The sequence below is a fragment of the Trichechus manatus genome, unplaced genomic scaffold (assembly GCF_000243295.1).
Source record: "Trichechus manatus latirostris isolate Lorelei unplaced genomic scaffold, TriManLat1.0 scaffold00107, whole genome shotgun sequence".
Lineage (NCBI taxonomy): Eukaryota > Metazoa > Chordata > Mammalia > Sirenia > Trichechidae > Trichechus > Trichechus manatus.
In genome coordinates this window covers 2,568,275-2,586,434 of record NW_004444043.1, presented here as the reverse complement: position 1 = coordinate 2,586,434, position 18,160 = coordinate 2,568,275, and the positions used below count along the sequence as shown (strand labels likewise).

Below are 18,160 nucleotides of genomic sequence, written 5' to 3'. Positions count from 1 at the left end.
CTTGTGCAGTCAGTGGCTCTGCCTGGGTCAGGACCTTTTCAGAACTCTTCCCCCAGCTATATAATTTACCACAGGAAAGAAGGGAGTTTTCTTTTTTTTTTAAATAGTTGTGCTTTAAGTGAAAGTTTACAATTCAAGTTAGTCTCTCATACAAAAATTTATATATACATTGTTATGTGGCCCTAGTTGCTATCCCCGTACTGTGACAGCACACTCCTCCTTTCCACCTCGGATTTTCCGTGTCCGTTCAACCAGCTCCTGACCCTCTCTGCCTTCTCATCTCGCCTCTGGACAGGAACTGCCCGTTTAGTCTCATGTATCTACTTGAGCTAAGAAGCACACTCTTCACGAGTATCATTTTATGTCCCTTAGTCCGGTCTAATCTTTGTCTGAAGAGTTGGCCTCAGGAATGGTTTTAGTTTTGGGCTAACAGAAAGTCCGGGGACCATGTCTTCAGGGATCCCTCCAGCCTCAATCAAACCATTAAGTCTGGTCTTTTTACTAGAATTTGAGTTCTGCACCCCACTTTTCTCCTGCTCCGTCAGGAACTCTCTGCTGTGTTCCCTGTCAGGGCAGTCATTGGTGGTAGCGGGGCACCATCTAGTTCTTCTGGTCTCAGGCTGATGAAGTCTCTGGTTTATGTGGCCCTTACTGTCTCTTGGGCTAATACTGTCCTTGTGTCTTTGGTGTTCTTCATTCTCCTTTACTCCAGGTGGGTTGGGACCAGTTGATGCATCTTAGCTGGCTGCTTGCTAGCTTTTAAGACCCGAGGCGCCACTCACCAAAGTGGGATGCAGAACATTTTCTTAATGATTGACCTAGATGTCCCCTGAAAGCATGGTCTCCAGAACCCCGCCCCTGCTACTCTGTCCCTCGACGTGTTTGGTTGTATTCAGGAAACTTATTAGCTTTGGTTTAGTCCGGTTGTGCCGACTAAGAAGGGAGTTTTTTTTCAAACTTAGAGTTCAGATGGAAGTTTCCCCTGGCTGTCTTCACAGCTCACATGATGCAGAACAGCTCAGCGTTTTGTGCCTCTTGCTTTCATCAGGGAATGGGGTGTTCTGGTTGCTTAACTCTCCTGGTCACCTGTAAACCCCACTGGGTTTTCTCCCCAGTTGAAAATGTTTCTAAAATGCATGTAAAGGATTTGTGTGGGTGTGGCAGGGACCTGAATCTTGTCTTTCACTGGCCATCTTACTTCTGGGGTTCTGAAAAACCAAACCAAACCTGTTGCTGTCAAGTCGATTCCGACTCATAGCAGCCCTATAGGACAGAGTAGAACTGCCTCATAGGGTTTCCAAGGAGCGGCTAGTGTGTTTGAACTGCCAACCTTTTGGTTAGCAGCCGAAGGCTTAACCACTGCACTGGCCGCCTTAAAACAGGAGCTGGTCGTGATAGGCTGTGAAGGCACGTTTGCGACCCTCAAGTGCAGGCGCAAGAAGGGAAAGGGGGCTTAGGTATGAGGCTGCATGATGGTGGGAGGTAGTAGGAGGTGGTCATACCTACCTGTAAGAAGGTGGGTTCAGGGCCTGCCTCCCCGTCAGGTGAGGCAAAAGTTACCACAGACTTGGGACGTGAGAAGTGGGAGGAGTCAGAGAGCACTGTGTGAAGTGTGGCCTGAGAGGAAGCAAGTGTTGATCAGAGCACAGCCCTGGGAGGAAGAAGGGACAGTTATACCCTGGGCATAACTGGGTACCTTCTCCAAGAGTTACTTTTAAGCAAATTTTTAAAAATGTAACACGTATGTTAACATGCTCTTTGTTAATATTAGGGTGAAAAGTCATTAGTGGAAATAGTGCAAAAGCAAGTCAGTCTGTTTACTCTGAGATAAAAGTGTCTGGAGTCTTCAAAGAAGTGACTTTCATGGGGTCATTCTCCTACAGCCCCTGTGCAGGCCTTGGCTTAGCCTCGACCCGTCAGTCAGCCACTCCGTTAGGGGTGAGGCTGTTCGGTAGGAACCCCCTCCCCAGAGCTTTCCTGCCTGAGGAGAGGGCAGAGCCAGAAACATGGGCAGAGAAGGGGCCAAGTTTCCTTTCCCAACAGACTGGAATAGTGGAGATTGAGACCATCTCAGGGATGTCAGGATTGTTAATATTTGATTAGAAACTGTAAATGTAGAAGGTGAAATCACTGGATTAAAGGTATTCTGACCCTTGGACCACGCATCACCACCGCATCCTACCCCCAGCTCTCACTTGTTTTGTCGTTTCCTTTTTTAACGCAAGCTCTGGTGTGGAGTCAGGGGGCCAGAAAAGAAAAGGAGAAAAGTTCTGTATAATTGAGGAATTATCATACATCTGTTATGAGGCCACTGGAGGTTCAGTGCTAGAACTCTTGCCTTCCGTGTGAGAGACCTGGGTTTGGTTCACCTCACGCGCAGCCGTCACCCATCTGTCAGTGGAGGCTTGCATGTTGCTATGATGCTGAACAGGTTTCAGCGGAGCTTCCAGACTAAGGTGGACTAGGAAAACGTCTGCTTCCGAAAATCAGCCAGTGAAAACCGTATGGATCACAAAGGCCTGATTCAAAACGGATCATGGGAATGGCGGTGGTGCAGGACTGGACAGCGTTTCTTTGTGCATGGGTTTGCTGTGAAATGCTTCAAGTTCATTTGCAGTGCTTAAACTTTCAAGATTAGAAAATTGTAGCTCATTTAGTGAGAATAGTCTCCAAATGGACACATAAAGATTTGTGCAAATACCCTGCCCAGTCATTGAATGTAAGGCTGATAAGGCTCCCAGAACATTTTAGAACTTTGTGTCACATAGTAGAAGTCCTTGAAAAGGTCCTTAGTTTGAAAAGATACGGTGTTTTTTTTTTCATCAAAACTGAAGGACAGTAGGGCCTGGGAAGTTTGTTTTAACTGTGCTGGGTAAACAGCCTTCACATAGTTGCCTTGTAGCCCTGACCACTGAACTGGGGTGGAATAAAGGCCCACATTGTCATTGTTTTTAACCCTTCAGTAGAACACCCAAAAAAGACCCATTGCCGTCGAGTCAATTCTGACTCACAGCGATCCTATAGGACAGAGTAGAACTGCCCCATAGAGTTTCCAAGGAGTGTCTGGTGCATTCGAACTACTGACCTTTTGGTTAGCATTCATAGCACTTAACCACTATACCACCAGGGTTTCCAAATGAACAAATGAAGCCCAATTAGTGAGTATCACAAAAAGATGCCTAAACTTTTCCTTCTCCCTCCTGAAAACATTTTTTACTTACCATAACTAACTGAACCCACAAGTATAAATTTGTTTTAGCTGCAGTATGAGGTACAGTAACTAATAAAAACACAAAACCTTGAACCTGGGCCACCTTTCTTATCAAAATGGGAGCTTGTGCAGACGGAGCCTGAGACCTGCCCTGAGCGCTTAGCCTCCGCCCCTGGGAGGGATTAGCCTGGGGACTGCTAGGGTGTGGGTAGTGGAACCAGCTTTGGAAGCTTTCCTCTTGGAAAAGGGCTCCACATGGTTACTGCTTTGACTGATCCCTAGGAAATTATGCCTGGGCAATACCATTAGCTGCTCTTGAGTATTATGTGATTTTGGTTTGGTCTGCCATTTATGTGGCCCACCTGCTGTATGCCAGGCCCTGTGTCGGCACGTCACCCAACCAGCTGACTTCTGGGAAAACTCCAGAATTTCGTCGGGGTTAGAATCTTCAGAACAGCCAGGGAGAGATTTCCTGGGGACTTTCTGGTGTGCTTTTCTGAGCCCTGGTGTACAGGGAATGTTTTGTATTGCTTTACAAAATTATAAAGGCAACACTTGCTCATAGCAAAGATTTGTGAAGTGTGTAGAGTTGTCGAGGTAACCACCAGTAACGGCTTGCTGTGTATCCCAGCAGACCCTTAACTGGGTTAATACCTGTAACCTGTTGCCATCGAGTATATTTGTGACTCATGGCGAACCCATGTGTGTCAGAATAGAACTACTCAGTGGGGTTTTCAGTGGCTGATGTTTTGGAAGTAGAGCACCAGGCATTTTTGCTGAGGCTCCTCTGGGTGGACTTAACTGCCAACCTTTTGGTTAGCAAGTGCGTTAATAGTTTGCACCACCCAGGGACTCCCCACCCAGAGCTGTATATTTACTTATGCAAATTGAACTTTACTATATATACTGTTCTATAACTTCCTTTTTTCTACCCAACAATATACTATGGACACTCTTCTATGTCAGCCTACCTTTTTTCTTTCTTTCTTTTTTTAATAGTTGTGTGGTATTCCATAGGAACCCTGGTGGCACAACGGTTAAGAGGTAGGCAGCTAACCGAAAGGTTATTGGTTCGAACCCACCCAGCGGCTCTGCAGGAGAAAAGACCCGGTGATATGTGTTCCCATAAAGATTACAGCCTAGAAAACCCTATGGGGGCAGTTCTGCTCTGTCACATGGGTCACCATGACTTGACAGCTCCTAACAACAACATGGTATTGCATAGAATGGATGTACCATGATTTACTTAATCATTTAACAGGAAGGCTTAGACAGGTAGACTTAAGCTGTGTGTTGGCACATGCCATTTTAGAAGTGAAGGCAAATCGGTTTAAAGTATTACACTGGTAGTGGGGAGAATTGAGAGCAAGTCACAAAGCTGCATAAGCATTTGTTGTTGTTGTTAGCTGCCACTGAGTCGGCCTCCAACTCATGGCAGCCCTGTGTACAACAGAATGAAATGCTGCTCGGTCCTGCGCCATCCCCGTGATTGGTTGCAGGTTGGACCAGTGTGATCCATGGGGTTTTCATTGGCCGATTTTCAGAGGTAGATTGCCAAGCCTTTCTTCATAGTCTGTCTTAGTCTGGAAGTGCCACCGATGCCTGTTGAGCATCGTAGCAACATGCAAACCTCTGCTGACGGACAGGTGGTGGCTGCGCATGAGGTGCATTGGCCATCAAGGCATAAGCATTCCCTGTTGCTGTTGAGTCGATTCCGACTCATAGCGACCCTACAGGACACCGTAGAACTACCCTGTATGGTTTCCATCGAGCAGCTGGTGGATTCGAACTGCCAGCCTTTTGGTTAGCAGCCAAGCTCTTAACCACTGTGCCACCAGGGCTCCGCATAAGCATTAGGGCCCCTGTATTTTCCAGAGTTTGAATTTCATGGGGGTAGAAAGGTGAGTTAGCAGTGCATTGGAAGCCAGGAGGCCCTTGTGTTAAGTAGAGTCACGGGGCCAGATATCTGAGGCTATGGAGAGGGCCCATGTGTTTTGTTTTTTTTTGGTGGTAAAATACACAGAACCCAAAACTTCGCATTTTAACCATTAAAAAAATTTTTTTATTGTGATAGAAATAAATAGAACATTTGCCATTCCTACGTTTTTCACATGTGCAATGCAGTGACATTAATTACACTCCTCATATTGTGCGACCATCACCACTGTCCATTTTCATATTTTTCCATCACCCTTTGCAGAAACAGTGCCTCCGACATTTTAACTGTTGTAAAGAGTACCATTCAGCGGCGTTTAGTACGTTCACACTGTTGTGCAGCACACCTCTGCGTAATTCCAGGACATTTTCATCACCCCAAAAGGAAACCCCCACACTACTTAGCAGTCACTCCCCATTTCCTTCTTCCTCCCGTCCTAGGAAACCTGACTTGCTTTTCTGTGGTCTATTTCCAATGAAGTCTGTAAATCTCTCTCAAATGTCTTTCCCCATTTCCAACGCTGAATTAAATAGATTTTGTTTTTTACCTTTATTGTAGCATCTATGTCATGGGCGTGGTCCTGGAGTGGGTTAAGAACAATGGCGGTGCAACAGCCATGGAGAAGCTTAACTCCATCAAATCTCAAATGATTTATGATGTCATTGATAACTCTCAAGGATTCTATGTGTAAGTCGATGGATTTTATCTCACGTTTTGCCTCTTGTGAATTTTAAAATGTGTATATACTGTGTACTTTTGAAACAATGGACACATTGACTTCTCTCTGAGACACTGAAGTGCTGGGGAGGTTGAGTGGTCCTTGGGCCCCTTGAGCATGAGGGGTGAGCCCTTCCCTGCATCCTCATCCCCACAATCCCAGGCTTTGGAACCTGTCTCCCCGGGGGTGGTGACGACTGTCACACCAGACATTGCCCTTGGGAAGAACCTCAGTTCAGCCCTGGGGTGGACCGTTCTCCCACTCTCCATACCTCACCTGGAAAAAAAACATGCCTTCTTGCTGGAAGCTGTCAGCTTGCTCCTGCTGGCAACTCTTGGTGTAAACACCCACTCCTGGCCTCCTGGGTTAAGAAAGTTCACTGCTTCCCTTAATACAGCCCAGACGCTCCCATCCCAGGCCTGCTGTCTGTGAATGGAGTTGGCTATGTGATGGGCATCCCTAGTTAAATAATTTTGTGACCAAATGACTAATGAACCTGTATTGGCTTTGTATTAGTTTCTCAGGGCTGCGGTAACAAATGACCACTAATTCAGTGGCTTAAAACGACAGCTGTTTAGTCTCTCACAGTTCTGGAGCCCAGAAGTCCAAAATCAAGATGTCAGCAGGGCTGTGCTCCCTCCAAGGCTCTAGGGCAGAAGCCTTCCTGGCCTCTTTCAGCTTCTGGTGGTTCCAGTGTTCCTCGGCTTGTGGCTGCCTCATCCCAGTGTCTACCTCTTCTTCACATGGCTTTCTCTCTGTGTGTCTTCTCCCCTTCTGTCTGTTAGAAAGATGCTTATCATTGAGCTTGGGGCCCACCCTGATAATCCTGGATGATCTCATCCCTTAATTACAGCTCCAAACATCCTTCTTCCAAATAAGTCTACATTCACAAGTTCCAGAGGTTAGAACTTGGAATATCTTTTGGGAACCACCATTCAGCTCACTATAGGCCTCTCACCAAAATGCCGGATGTGAAGCAACCGAGCACAGGGCCTAGCACACAGAAGCTTACAAATGATATCTTCGTTTGCTTTTCCCTCTCCCTCAGGTGGGCACAGGTGTACAAGGACCGAACTTTACATTATGTGTGAGTGCACATGTGTGAATGTGCATGTATATGTGCACATTTTTACACATACTTCTCACACACATACATAAACACACTCACTTATGAAAACCAAGACCTCCTTCTTAGCAGTCATGACTTTGGGATTCAGTTTTGTTGTAACGAAAAAATACCTGGCTGACAGTAACATAGGAATTTGTACTGTCTTTGAGAATTGAGTGGGCCACATGGGGGACAGAAAAAATGATTCCACGATCCTAACTTAGAATTGTATGTTTTAATCAAGACTTCCTAACACTTCACCAAAACCACCCATGTGTGTAGAGGGATATGCTTTTGGAACTTTAAGTAGCCTGCTACTGTCTCCTCTGCCCTTAAAATGCTGCTTGCCCATTCCTCTAACTTCTTGGCATGCAGTGACCCTCTGGCCACAAGCCCTGGGAGAGTCCGACTTGGCTGGACGCCTTCGCCTTTGGGCTCCTGTCTCACGGGCAGCATCAGAGAGCCCTGTGCCATCTGGGGGTGGGGGTGCACATTCACATTACTGTAAGTGCAGGCTGAGTACTTGGTCCTGGAGAATCTTCTGCCCTCAACCCTGGTGTATGGGTTGGGAAACCAGGGGGCCCCACAGTGCTTACTGGAGCCATTTTAACATGCAGGATTAACACCAGACTGTTGTCCAAGTCATTCATAGCCAGGGCCTAAGGAATATGGTATGAGCTTGGAGCAGGGAGATACTGTTCTGGTTGGAGGAGGAGGCTGGATGAGCCAAGCCTTGGGTATGAATGAAATTAGAGAAGAAAGCAGAAGTACTTTCAGGAACTTTTAGGAAGGCAGAGAACGGACCTCATAAAGGCACAGTGCTTGAGGAATAGAGTGAGTGGGCTGCCTGGAGGGGATGGCTTATGCCGGGATTAGAAGGAAAGCGTGGGAGGTCTAAGGACCCATTTAGTCCATCTTTTCATTCATTCATTCATCCACTCATCCATCCATCCAGCAAACGACTCCCAAACACCCACTCTGGGCTAGCCTTGTCCTAGGCTCCAGGGATACACGGACGAATGAGTCATCTTCCCTGGCTCCCAAAGTGCTCAGAACCTGCCTGAGTGAAAGCACTTGCAGGCTGTTGTGGAGGGGAGACCAGTCTTTCTGTTAGCTTCTGGCTCCATGTATTTCCCGGGAAACAAAACAAGAATGTGTAGAAGCAACTCTTGGGAATCCCCAGAATTCTCTTTTCCGAGGTTCCTTTTCCTCAGAGCTCCCAGTCTGGGCATTTCCCTAAAAAGGCAGCCTGCTGAAGCCAACAGGGTAGATCTGCCCTGGGGGTCTGATCCCCATCCCCATCACCTCTAGCAGCCAGAGGTCCACACTCGCTATGAACAGCCCGACCTGCACTACCCCCTCTTCAGAGTAAAGCTCCTTCTGGGAACTTGTTTCCATCCACTCCCTCGGCTGCCTGCCCAGAAAATGTCACCTGGGGCTCAGGGTTTTCCTGTGGGACCTCGTTACCAAAGTCAGCCTTGGGGTTTAGCTCTGCCTCTCCTCAGTGTTTGCAGGGGAGACTCACCAGCTGTTCCTGTGCTCATTTGGAAATTCTCACTTTAGGAAATTCTTCAGTTTTCTTTCAAACTGAGGAGAGAGCTCAGCAAAATGGCCTCCAAAGGCAGGGCGGGCAGTTCTAACAAGCAGTACCCTGTAACCTAGAATTTGCAGTTTACCACCCTGTGTGCTTTGTTTTTGTCTCTGACTACTCCAACCCTTAGTTTCCATATCTGTAAAATGGACATAGTAATAGTGAATATTTCCTATGATAGTCATGAGGATTAAATGAAAACACATATGAATAAAGAATTTATATTATACGGATTAAGAGCATGGGGCTGTCGTGCCAGTTATATTGTATAAAGCACTAGAAACAGTGCTTAGCACATAGTAAGCAATCCTTAAGTGTTAGCTCTTAATGTTACTATTTGTGATCATAATTTGTAATTTTCAATATAACTATCTTGGTGGATTGTGAGCAGTTTATTCCCCTTAAATTTTTTCTGCCCTAGCTCCTTCGCAGAGATGCTGTTGTGGGCACTGCGTAAATATCTGTTGTATGGAGATTTAGTCTTCAATTTCTAGTTTTTATGACCTTATTGCTGTTGTCATAGCTTCTAATTTCATGATAAACCAAATTTGGGGGGAGTGTGAACTGTAAATACAGATTCTTAATTCTTCCTTTTGATTTTTTTCTTAAATTAAAAAAAAACCAAAGCCAGTTGCCGTCAACTTGGCTCCGACTCATGGCGACCCCGTATCTGTCAGCGTTGACCGTGGTCCACAGGGTTTTCAACGGCTGCTTTTCCAGAATTAGATCATCAGGCCTTTCTTCCGAGGTGCCTCTGGGTGGGCTCACACCTCCAAACTTTTGTTTAGCAGCAAACGTGTTAATCGTTTACACAACCCATGGGCTCCTTTGTTAAGTTAGATGTACTTTATGGTGTTCCACCCCATAATAGGACCCCTCACAGTGGTTGCCTAAGGCAGCAGAATATCAAGCAGTAGCCACTGAATTTTTAATTTAGATGTCAGCCATGAAACCTACTGCCTTATATAAAAGGGAGGGCTACGATTTTAACCTCCATGACATACGGTTCCTTCGTGCAGCCTCTCTCCTGCCTGAAGGTGTGCACTTGACTCGTATTAACTTGAACAGGAATTATGTATGTGCCCTCAGGGAGAGCACGCCTTTTAATGGGGGCTTCCTCACTCTGCTTTTATTTGCTGTTTAATTTTAATGAATCCTACCCTGGAGAAGTGCAAGAATAAAATAGAATATGCTTGAGAAAGGGAGGAGAGAGGGTTATTACATGTTGTGCTTTATTTTTATTCCAGGATAGCAAGTCGGTTCTTTTTCCTTTCATCTCCTTTGGTTGTCATTGGAAAGTAATTTTGGTTGCTTATTTTTTAAATTTGAAACTGAAGCAAAATACTAACCTTTCCTAGATAAAAATTCACTCATCATCCATTTTTGACAGGCTATACATACTAGACTCTGTGCAAGGTGCTGGAGATAAAAAGATATTTATTGCATTTCACAGATACTTATATAAACCCGTTGCTGTCGAGTCAATTCCCACTCATAGAGACCCTACAGGACAGAGTATAACTGCCCCATAGCATTTAGTATGTCCAGACACTATTTTAAATTGTGTGAGTTGCTTATTTCTGCTGAAAAACGCCTGAAAACTTAATGATAAACAGCTGTTTTATTTGCTCATGATTCTTTGGGTCAGCAATTTGGGCTGAGCTCAGCTGGGTGGGTCTTCTGCTGGTCTCACCTGGGGTCCCTCATTCGACTGAAGTCATCTGGTGACTCAGCTGGAGCCAGTTGGTCTAAAATGGCCTCACTTACAAGTCTAGCAGTTAGTGCTAGCTATTGGCTGGGCCACTTATCTCCAGCAGGCTAGCTGGGGCTTGCTTCCATGGCAGCAATGTTTTAAGAGGGCAAGAAGAGAAGCTGCAAGGCACCTTGAGGCCTAGGCTTAGAAATTGCACAGCATCACTTCTATTGCATTGTCTTGGTCAAAGCGAGTCACAAATTCAGCCAAGATTCAAAAGGTGGAGAACAGGATCCCACCTCTTTTTGGGAGGGAGTACAGAGAATTTGTGGCCATTTTTAAATGTAGCACCAACATTCTTTGTAAATATTGGCTCATTTAATGCTCACAATAACCCAGTGAGGTATGTTCTATTATTATTCCCACTAAAATGAGGAAAATGAGGCACAGAGATTAGTAACTTGGGATAATCACACAGCTTGGGATAATACACTATGATAGTGCTTTAAAGTTGCCGCTCATAATTTTTAAGTCTACAGTCACTATTAGGACCACCTTATTTATTTCTCTGCAGCCTGTAGAGATAGGCTGCCATGTGTTGGAAACTTCATATATGTTGTACCACTGAATTATCACCAAACCAAACCTGTTGCTGTCAAGCTGATTTTGACTCATGGTGACCCAGTGTGTTACAGAGTAGAACTGCTCGGTAGGGTTTTCTTGGCTGTAATCTTTACAGAAGCAGATCTGCAGGCCTTCTGCAGTGCCGCTGGGTGGGTTTGAACTGCCAACCTTTAGGTTAGTTGTTGAGTGCAAATTGTTTGCACCACCCAGGAACCTTGCATCATCAATCATCACAACTAGCCTGAAATGGAGGTTATTAGTCCTAATTTTCAGATGGGGAAACTGAGGTTCCTACAAGAGACCGGTGACTCACTGTACCATATGCAAGTGTATGGTCTCTACAAGTAAATTATAAATGTGCTGGAGGCAGATCCTACTTTTTTATTTTTTAATCTCTTGCTAAGGAGCCCTCGTGGTGCAACGGTTAAGTGGTCGGCTGCTATTTGAAGGGTTGATGGTACAAACCCACCCACCAGCTCTGCTGGAGAAAGACCTGGCAATCTGCTTCTGTAAAGATTACCACCTGGAAAATTCTAGTGCAGTTCTACTCTGTCACATGGGGTCACTATGAGTTGGAATTGACTTGGTGATACCTGACAACAACAATCTCTTGCTTGTCTCTACAAAATATATATATATATATATATTTTTTTGGTAATTATTAACTTTTTTTTTTTTACTGTACTTCAGGTGAAGGCTTATAGAACAAATAGTTTCTCCTGAAACAGTAGTACACATATTGTTTTATGACATTGGTTAACAACCCCACAACATGTCAACCCTCTCCCTTCTCAACCTTTTTTTTTTTTTTTTTTTTTTTGTGAAAATATACATAGCCAAAGATACACCATTTCAAAAATTTCTACATGCACAGTTCAGTGACATCGACTACACTCTTCCAATTGTGCTGCTATTCTCACTTTAGATGAAGGCTTACAGAACAAAATAGTTTCTCATTTAACAGAACACGTGTTGCCCTATGACAATGGTTAACAACCTCACAACACATCAACACTATCCTTACTCAACCTTGGGTTCCCTATCACCAGCTTTCCTGTCCCCTTCTGTCTTCTGGCCCTTGTCCCTGGACTGCTGTGCCTCATTAGTCCCATTTGGTTTTATGGGGCTGTCCATTCCCCAGCTGAACGGTGAACCTCGGAAATGACTTCACCACTAAGCTAAAAGGGTGTTTGGGGGCCATACTCTCGGGGTTTCTCCAGTCTCCTTTAGGCCAGTAGACCTGGACTTTTTTTTTTGTAAGTTAGAATTTTGTTCCACATCCTTCTTTCTACAAAATTTTAAAAAAGAAAAATATCTGTTGATTTGTTCATGACAGTCCACACAAGTAGATGGGACAATAACATGTTTTTTAGATGTCCTGTGGAGCCCCAGAGTAGAAGCAAGATGAATATTCCATTCCGCATTGGCAATGCCAAAGGAGACGATGCTCTAGAAAAAAGATTTGTCGATAAAGCTCTTGAACTCAACATGATTTCCTTGAAAGGGCACAGGTGAGTGCACATCCAATCCAGAGGCTCATCAGAGAATTGGGTTAGTGTTGTTTGAGTAAAGAGGCATTCTGCTAAAAACGCTTGGAAACCGCTGATCTGAAACACCTGTGAGGCCACCCACACTGGAATGTGAATTGAAGGCTTAGCTCATTGCCCTGTAACACATGAGGGCATTTTTATGGGCACCATGACATTTGTCTCTAGGTTTTGCTGCTAAGAGTTAGGCTGCTCAAACCTTTTAGTCATGTCCAATTTTGTCATCACTGTGTAGATGTGGATAAAATCATTCCATCATGGTCAATATGTTCTTACAAACGTGGCAATTCCTCCTTGAAGATAGCCCTCCTATGGGAACATAAGATTTCATGGTTCTTCAATGAAGGGGGAAGGTGCTAACTAGCTGTGTGGTTCAAAGTACATCATTATGGTAACCACTTCCCTCTGAGGAATAAACAGCCGGCCTTACAGCCTTAAAATTCTCTTTTAATACCAATAAAAAGAAATTGTCTCACTTGTTCTATGAATAAAGTTTCTTCGGTGATTCCTCCTATGTTCCTTGAGCCTCTTCCATCTGATAGTGAATCACTGTTACTCCATCTGAACATCCGATAAAGTAGTTAATCTTGCATGTTTTATGAACAACCTATGTCCTCACCCTCGAGAATAGCACCCAGGCACCAGGGAGAGGCCGACGCTGCAGGGGTCCTGGGCTCTCCGCTCCCATCTCGCCTGTGCTGTGCGGCAGGGATCGTTGAGTGGTGTGGTGAGCAAAATCACTCACCTTATTTAACTTAAACGTCTTTCCCATTTTGTTTTTTCTGTGCCCAGAGTGAAGAGTTGCATTACTCTAAGTTTAAGTGTGAGCATAGTGACTGTGTAGAGCATATGGGTGAATTTTCCAATGACTGAGAATGTCTGAAGGTCCCGGCCACCTGTGGGGGCTTTCAGGAAGGAGGTTGGACAAGATGGTCTCAGGTGCTACGACTCTCAGGAGCAGGTGGCTGGAAAGAGAGCTGTCTCGATGCTAAGTTAGACACTTTTGTCCTAATGGCTGGTTCTTTGGTTGTTCCAGGTCTGTGGGAGGCATCCGCGCCTCTCTGTATAATGCCGTCACCATTGAAGATGCTCAGAAGCTGGCAGACTTCATGAAAAATTTTTTGGAGATGCATCAGCTGTGAACACATCCTAACCAACGTATACTCTGTCGTTGAACAACGTACGAAATTTAAAATGACGAAGGAATGACTACCAAAATTTAACACAGTGTTTTTCTCGAATGAACACGCTTAATATAGATTTTTCCTTTCTCAAAACACAACAGCAAAACATCAAGAGCTCTGAAGAGCTGATGGGACTTAACGGCCACTTTAACTCTGACTTGAACTGGAAGCATTGTTTTAAATCTTCTGTTGTTTTTCTAACTAATTCAAGCTTATTTTGTCTTTGCTGCTACTTTTTCTAGCTAGATCTCAGTATTCAAACTTGCCTGTGGACTGAATTCTGCAAATTGCAGTTAATTGTTTCTGGAGACACACAGACTCACAGTATGGAGGGTGAGTGGGACCCCCTAGGTGCTGAATCTAGATCTTTTCCAAAATGACACCAGTGGGATCTCCTGGGTTCAGCAGTTAGTAAGACTGACCATTTGGTGAACATTTGGGACTTCTAGGCAAAGAGAAAACTATAGGTGTTTCTTTATACTGTTACTCTTATAAAGAGATAAAAGTGGCATACTGTACTTTATATAGTAAAGCCTGTTTTTAATACCATAGAGTTTCTATCTCTATGCATTTATATTTCTAGTAATGTGGTTCTCGGTGATATGGAGAAACTTTTAGAATTTGTTCGAATCCTTGACCTTGTGCATTATAACATTACATTAGCAACAGTTGTGCCCCTTTTACAAGCTGCTTCAAAAGTGCTGTTCTATTACTCTCTTTTCATTAGCTAGAAGAGAGGGTTTTTCGGTTGGTGTGCTGTTTGTTTTTTAGTAATGCCTTCAAACTAAAAATCTCTGTTAAACTCCCTTCTCCTTTGTTCACTTGACTGTTTTCTTTATTGTGTTTGACCAGAGTGATACTGTGATTTCCAGAAGAATCTCTGCTCAAGAGTCTCTTCCCCTCTTGTTTATCCATTGTCAGTAATTTATGTTGAACGTCTGAAGAACATTAAAGTACTAAAACATCCAAACCCTTGTCACTGGGTTTCTCTACCTGCTTTTTAGACAAATGGTTCTTATTTTAAACTTTATGATGGAAAAACAAGTGGAGTTTGAAAATAGTACCTGATAGTGGTAATTTAGTTTAATGAAAGGTATAAAACTTAAATCCTATGCATGCATTTTAAAAATGACTTAACAGTGTGGTAGCTCTCCGTTTGCTTTTGGAATGGACATTATCAGCAAAACACCTTCCAACTTTATGGTATAAAGTTCTATGAACTGTGTCCCACATACACAGGAAACATGCCACTGTGATAGTTTTGAGCTATCTTCATGCTTCGTTTGACTGTGTAATGGGTCTGCACTGATTTCTCATCCTATCTCTGCACCAGTTAGGTGAGTTGCCCTGGTCAAGTCACAGCCTCCCAATCTTGGCTGCCTTGTCTGTAAAACGAAGATTGAAATAACACTTAAGTTAGGGATGTTTAAGAGTTTAAAACAAGGTCAGGGTTCAATGCTAGATGAGAGCAATAACCACGCTCTGAGTAGCAAAAGCCAGCCAGTCCATGGAATCCAACTAAGTGTTCCATATTTAATAGCAGCACTCAGTCAGTCTTCCTTCCCATCCTTCATGTGATGGTTACAAGTCCGTCATTTCACCTCCTGTGTTTCTTGAGTCTCCATTTATTTCCATTCCCATTCTTACAGCCCATTCTGCTGTGTCAGCCCTCAATGGATTATTTCAGCAGCCTCCTGACTGGTCTGCGTGTCAACAGCCTTCTCTCTGCAGCCCACTCCTCATGTCGCTGCCAGGATATTACTCTCCCTCCTGCGTCTCATTGATGTGTATGAAAGCCCAGGCTTCTTCACCTGACAGTCACAGTTTTATGGCATCTGGCCTGATCTGGCCTCTTACCTCTTCTCTTCTTCCTCTATTATGGTTCTTTGAATGTGGCACGTATTGCCCACATGATGATGTAAAAACGAACAAAAAACTTTCGTATTCTCAAACGAAACTTCCTATCTCTGCTCAGCAAGGCCAACCTGCCTTCAAGACTCCTGCTGACATCTTCCTAAACTTGTTTTTATCTCCTCCATTGGAACAATTTTTCTTTTTCTTATTTTTCACAAGAGTGACCCTTCTTGTCCCATCGGAACTCAAAACTGAACCAAACCAGTTGCCATCAAGTCGATTCTGACTCATGGTGACTCACTGGGTTTTCATTTGGTTGATCTTTTGGAAGCAGATTTCCAGGCCTTTCTTCTGAGGTGGCTCTGGGTGGGTTTGAACGCCCAACCTTTTAGTTAGTAGCCAAGCATTTAACCATTTGCATCATCCAGGACCTCTTTTATCCCATCAGAGCATTTCCTTTATTCTCTTTTCTGTGCTAGTGAAGCACTGTGGAAGGAACCACGTTACTTGACCTCCAGCACCTGGCACTCTGCCTTTCCCTTCAGAGGTGCTCAATAATTATCAGTTTCATGTTGGTCTTGCTGAGTATGCCAAGCTGAGCTTCAAGAAAAACCATAGATACCAACTCTCACATACATGGATTTTTTTATTAAAAAAAAAAATAAGAATACAATTTCATTTCCCACTGAAATGATGAAACATGACTCTGGTTGAACGGGGAAATTTAAGACCTTAGAGGGCTCTCAGTCATCCTTGTAAATTATTGAAAGCTTTTGGAAAATAGTTAACAACTGCATATGTACAAGAGGTAATCACTCTTGTCTGGCCAAGCAGGGAGGTTCTGGAACACATTACTGGCAGATAATCATAGCGTGAAAAACTTGACCTTTGTATGTCTCCATTGAACTGATGCCAATCTACTGACCACATGGAGAGAGGTGGAACGGGAGCGGGTTAGCAGCCTATAAGAGCCAGAAGGGACTGGCCTTTCCTTTAAGATTAAAAGCAACATAAACAATGTCTTTGGGGGCCTTGGGGAGGCTGTGTAAGGAGTGGCCTTGTGATTCTTTGTTGTTTTTGTTGTTGTTAGGTGCCCTCGAGTCTGTTCAAACTCATAGTGACCCTATGTACAACAGAATGAAACACTGCCCAGTCTGTGTTATCCTCACAATTGTTGTTATGCTTGAGCCATTCTTGCAGCCACTGTGTCACATTCTTGCAGCCACTGTGTTGATGCATCTCTCGAGGGTCTTCCTCCTTTTTGCTGACCCTCTACTTTACCAAGCATGATGTCCTTCTCCAGTGACTGATCCCTCCTGATAACATGTCCAAAGTACATGAGATGAAGTCTTGCCATCCTTGCTTCTAAGGAGCATTCTGACTGTACTTCTTCCAAGACAGATTTGTTCATTCTTCTGGCAGTCCATGGTATATTCAGTATTCTTCGCCAGCACCATACTTCAAAGGCATCACCTCTAGGTCTTCCATATTCATTGTCCAGCTTTCACATTCACATGAAGCGACTGAAAATACCATGGCTTGGGTCAGGTGCACCTTAGTCCTCAGAGTGACATCTTTGCTTTGCCATAGAGTAAAACTCTCAGACTCTGTTAAACTAAAAACGAAGAAATTTATTAAAAGTATAAGAAACAGTTGAATGAGGAGACAGCCCACACAGAGTGAAGACGAGTGAATCCAAGGGGTGGCTGCTTCACAGGAAGAGTTACAGGGTGGAGTTAGGAACCTCCCAGCAAGGTTCTGATAGGTTGACCCTCCCTAGGCTTACCTGGACTTGTATAAGCATTGCTCCCTCCCAGCCAGAGGCTCAACTCCATATGCATCTAATGGGAAGAAGTCAAGGTTACATTCACAGGAATGCAGAAGCAGGAGCATGTAACAAAAATGGAGTCAGGCCTGCTCCTAGGCCAAACCAAAACCAAACCCGTTGCTGTCGAGTCGATTCCGACTCATGGCAACCCTATAGGACAGAGTAGAACTGCCCCATAAAGTTTCCAAGGAGTGGCCGGTGGATTCGAACTGCTGACCTTTTGGTTAGCAGCTGAGCTCTTCACCACTCCACCAGGGCCAGCCACCCTAAATAAGCCAGGCACCTGTGTTCTGAAGCTCTTATTCAGCTTTTCAACACTTTAAAGAAGTTTTTGGAGCAGATTTGCCCAATGCAATACATTTGTTTGATTCTTGACTGTTGCTTCCATGGGTGTTGATCGTGGATCCAAGTAAAATGAAATCCTTGACAACTTCAATCTTTTCTCTGTTTATCACAATGTTGCTTATTGGTCCAGTTGTGAGGATTTTTGTTTTCTTTATGTTGAGGTGTAATCCGTACTGAAAGCTGTAGTCTTTGATCTTCATCAGTAAGTGCTTCAAATCCTCTTCACTTTCAGCAAGCAAGGTTGTGTCATCTGCATAATGCAGGTTGTTAACATGTCTTCCTCCAATCCAGATGCCGAGTTCTTCATATTGGCCAGCTTCTCAGATTATTTGCTCAGCATCCAGACTGAATAAGTATGGTGAAAGGATACAATCTTGATGCAAATCCTTCCTGATCCCAAACCATGCAGTATCCCCTTGTTCTGTTCAAATGACTGCCTCTTGGACTACATACAGGTTCTTCATGAGCACAATTAAGTGTTCTGGAATTCCCATTCTTTGCAATGTTGTCCATAATTTGTT

General features: G+C 44.2%; 1 protein-coding gene across 1 annotated transcript in view; it reads left to right on the top strand.

Moving 5' to 3' along the window:
* PSAT1 (phosphoserine aminotransferase 1) overlaps window positions 1-14,574 on the top strand; it is a 30,660-nt gene extending 16,086 nt beyond the window's left edge. Inside the window, exons 7-9 of the mRNA XM_004383278.3 lie at window positions 5,706-5,834; window positions 12,255-12,392; window positions 13,465-14,574. Of these exons, the coding sequence (XP_004383335.1) occupies window positions 5,706-5,834; window positions 12,255-12,392; window positions 13,465-13,570 (373 nt within the window). The 3' untranslated portion in view covers window positions 13,571-14,574. The remainder of the gene's footprint in view (window positions 1-5,705; window positions 5,835-12,254; window positions 12,393-13,464) is intronic.
* Window positions 14,575-18,160: the final 3,586 nt, after the last annotated feature.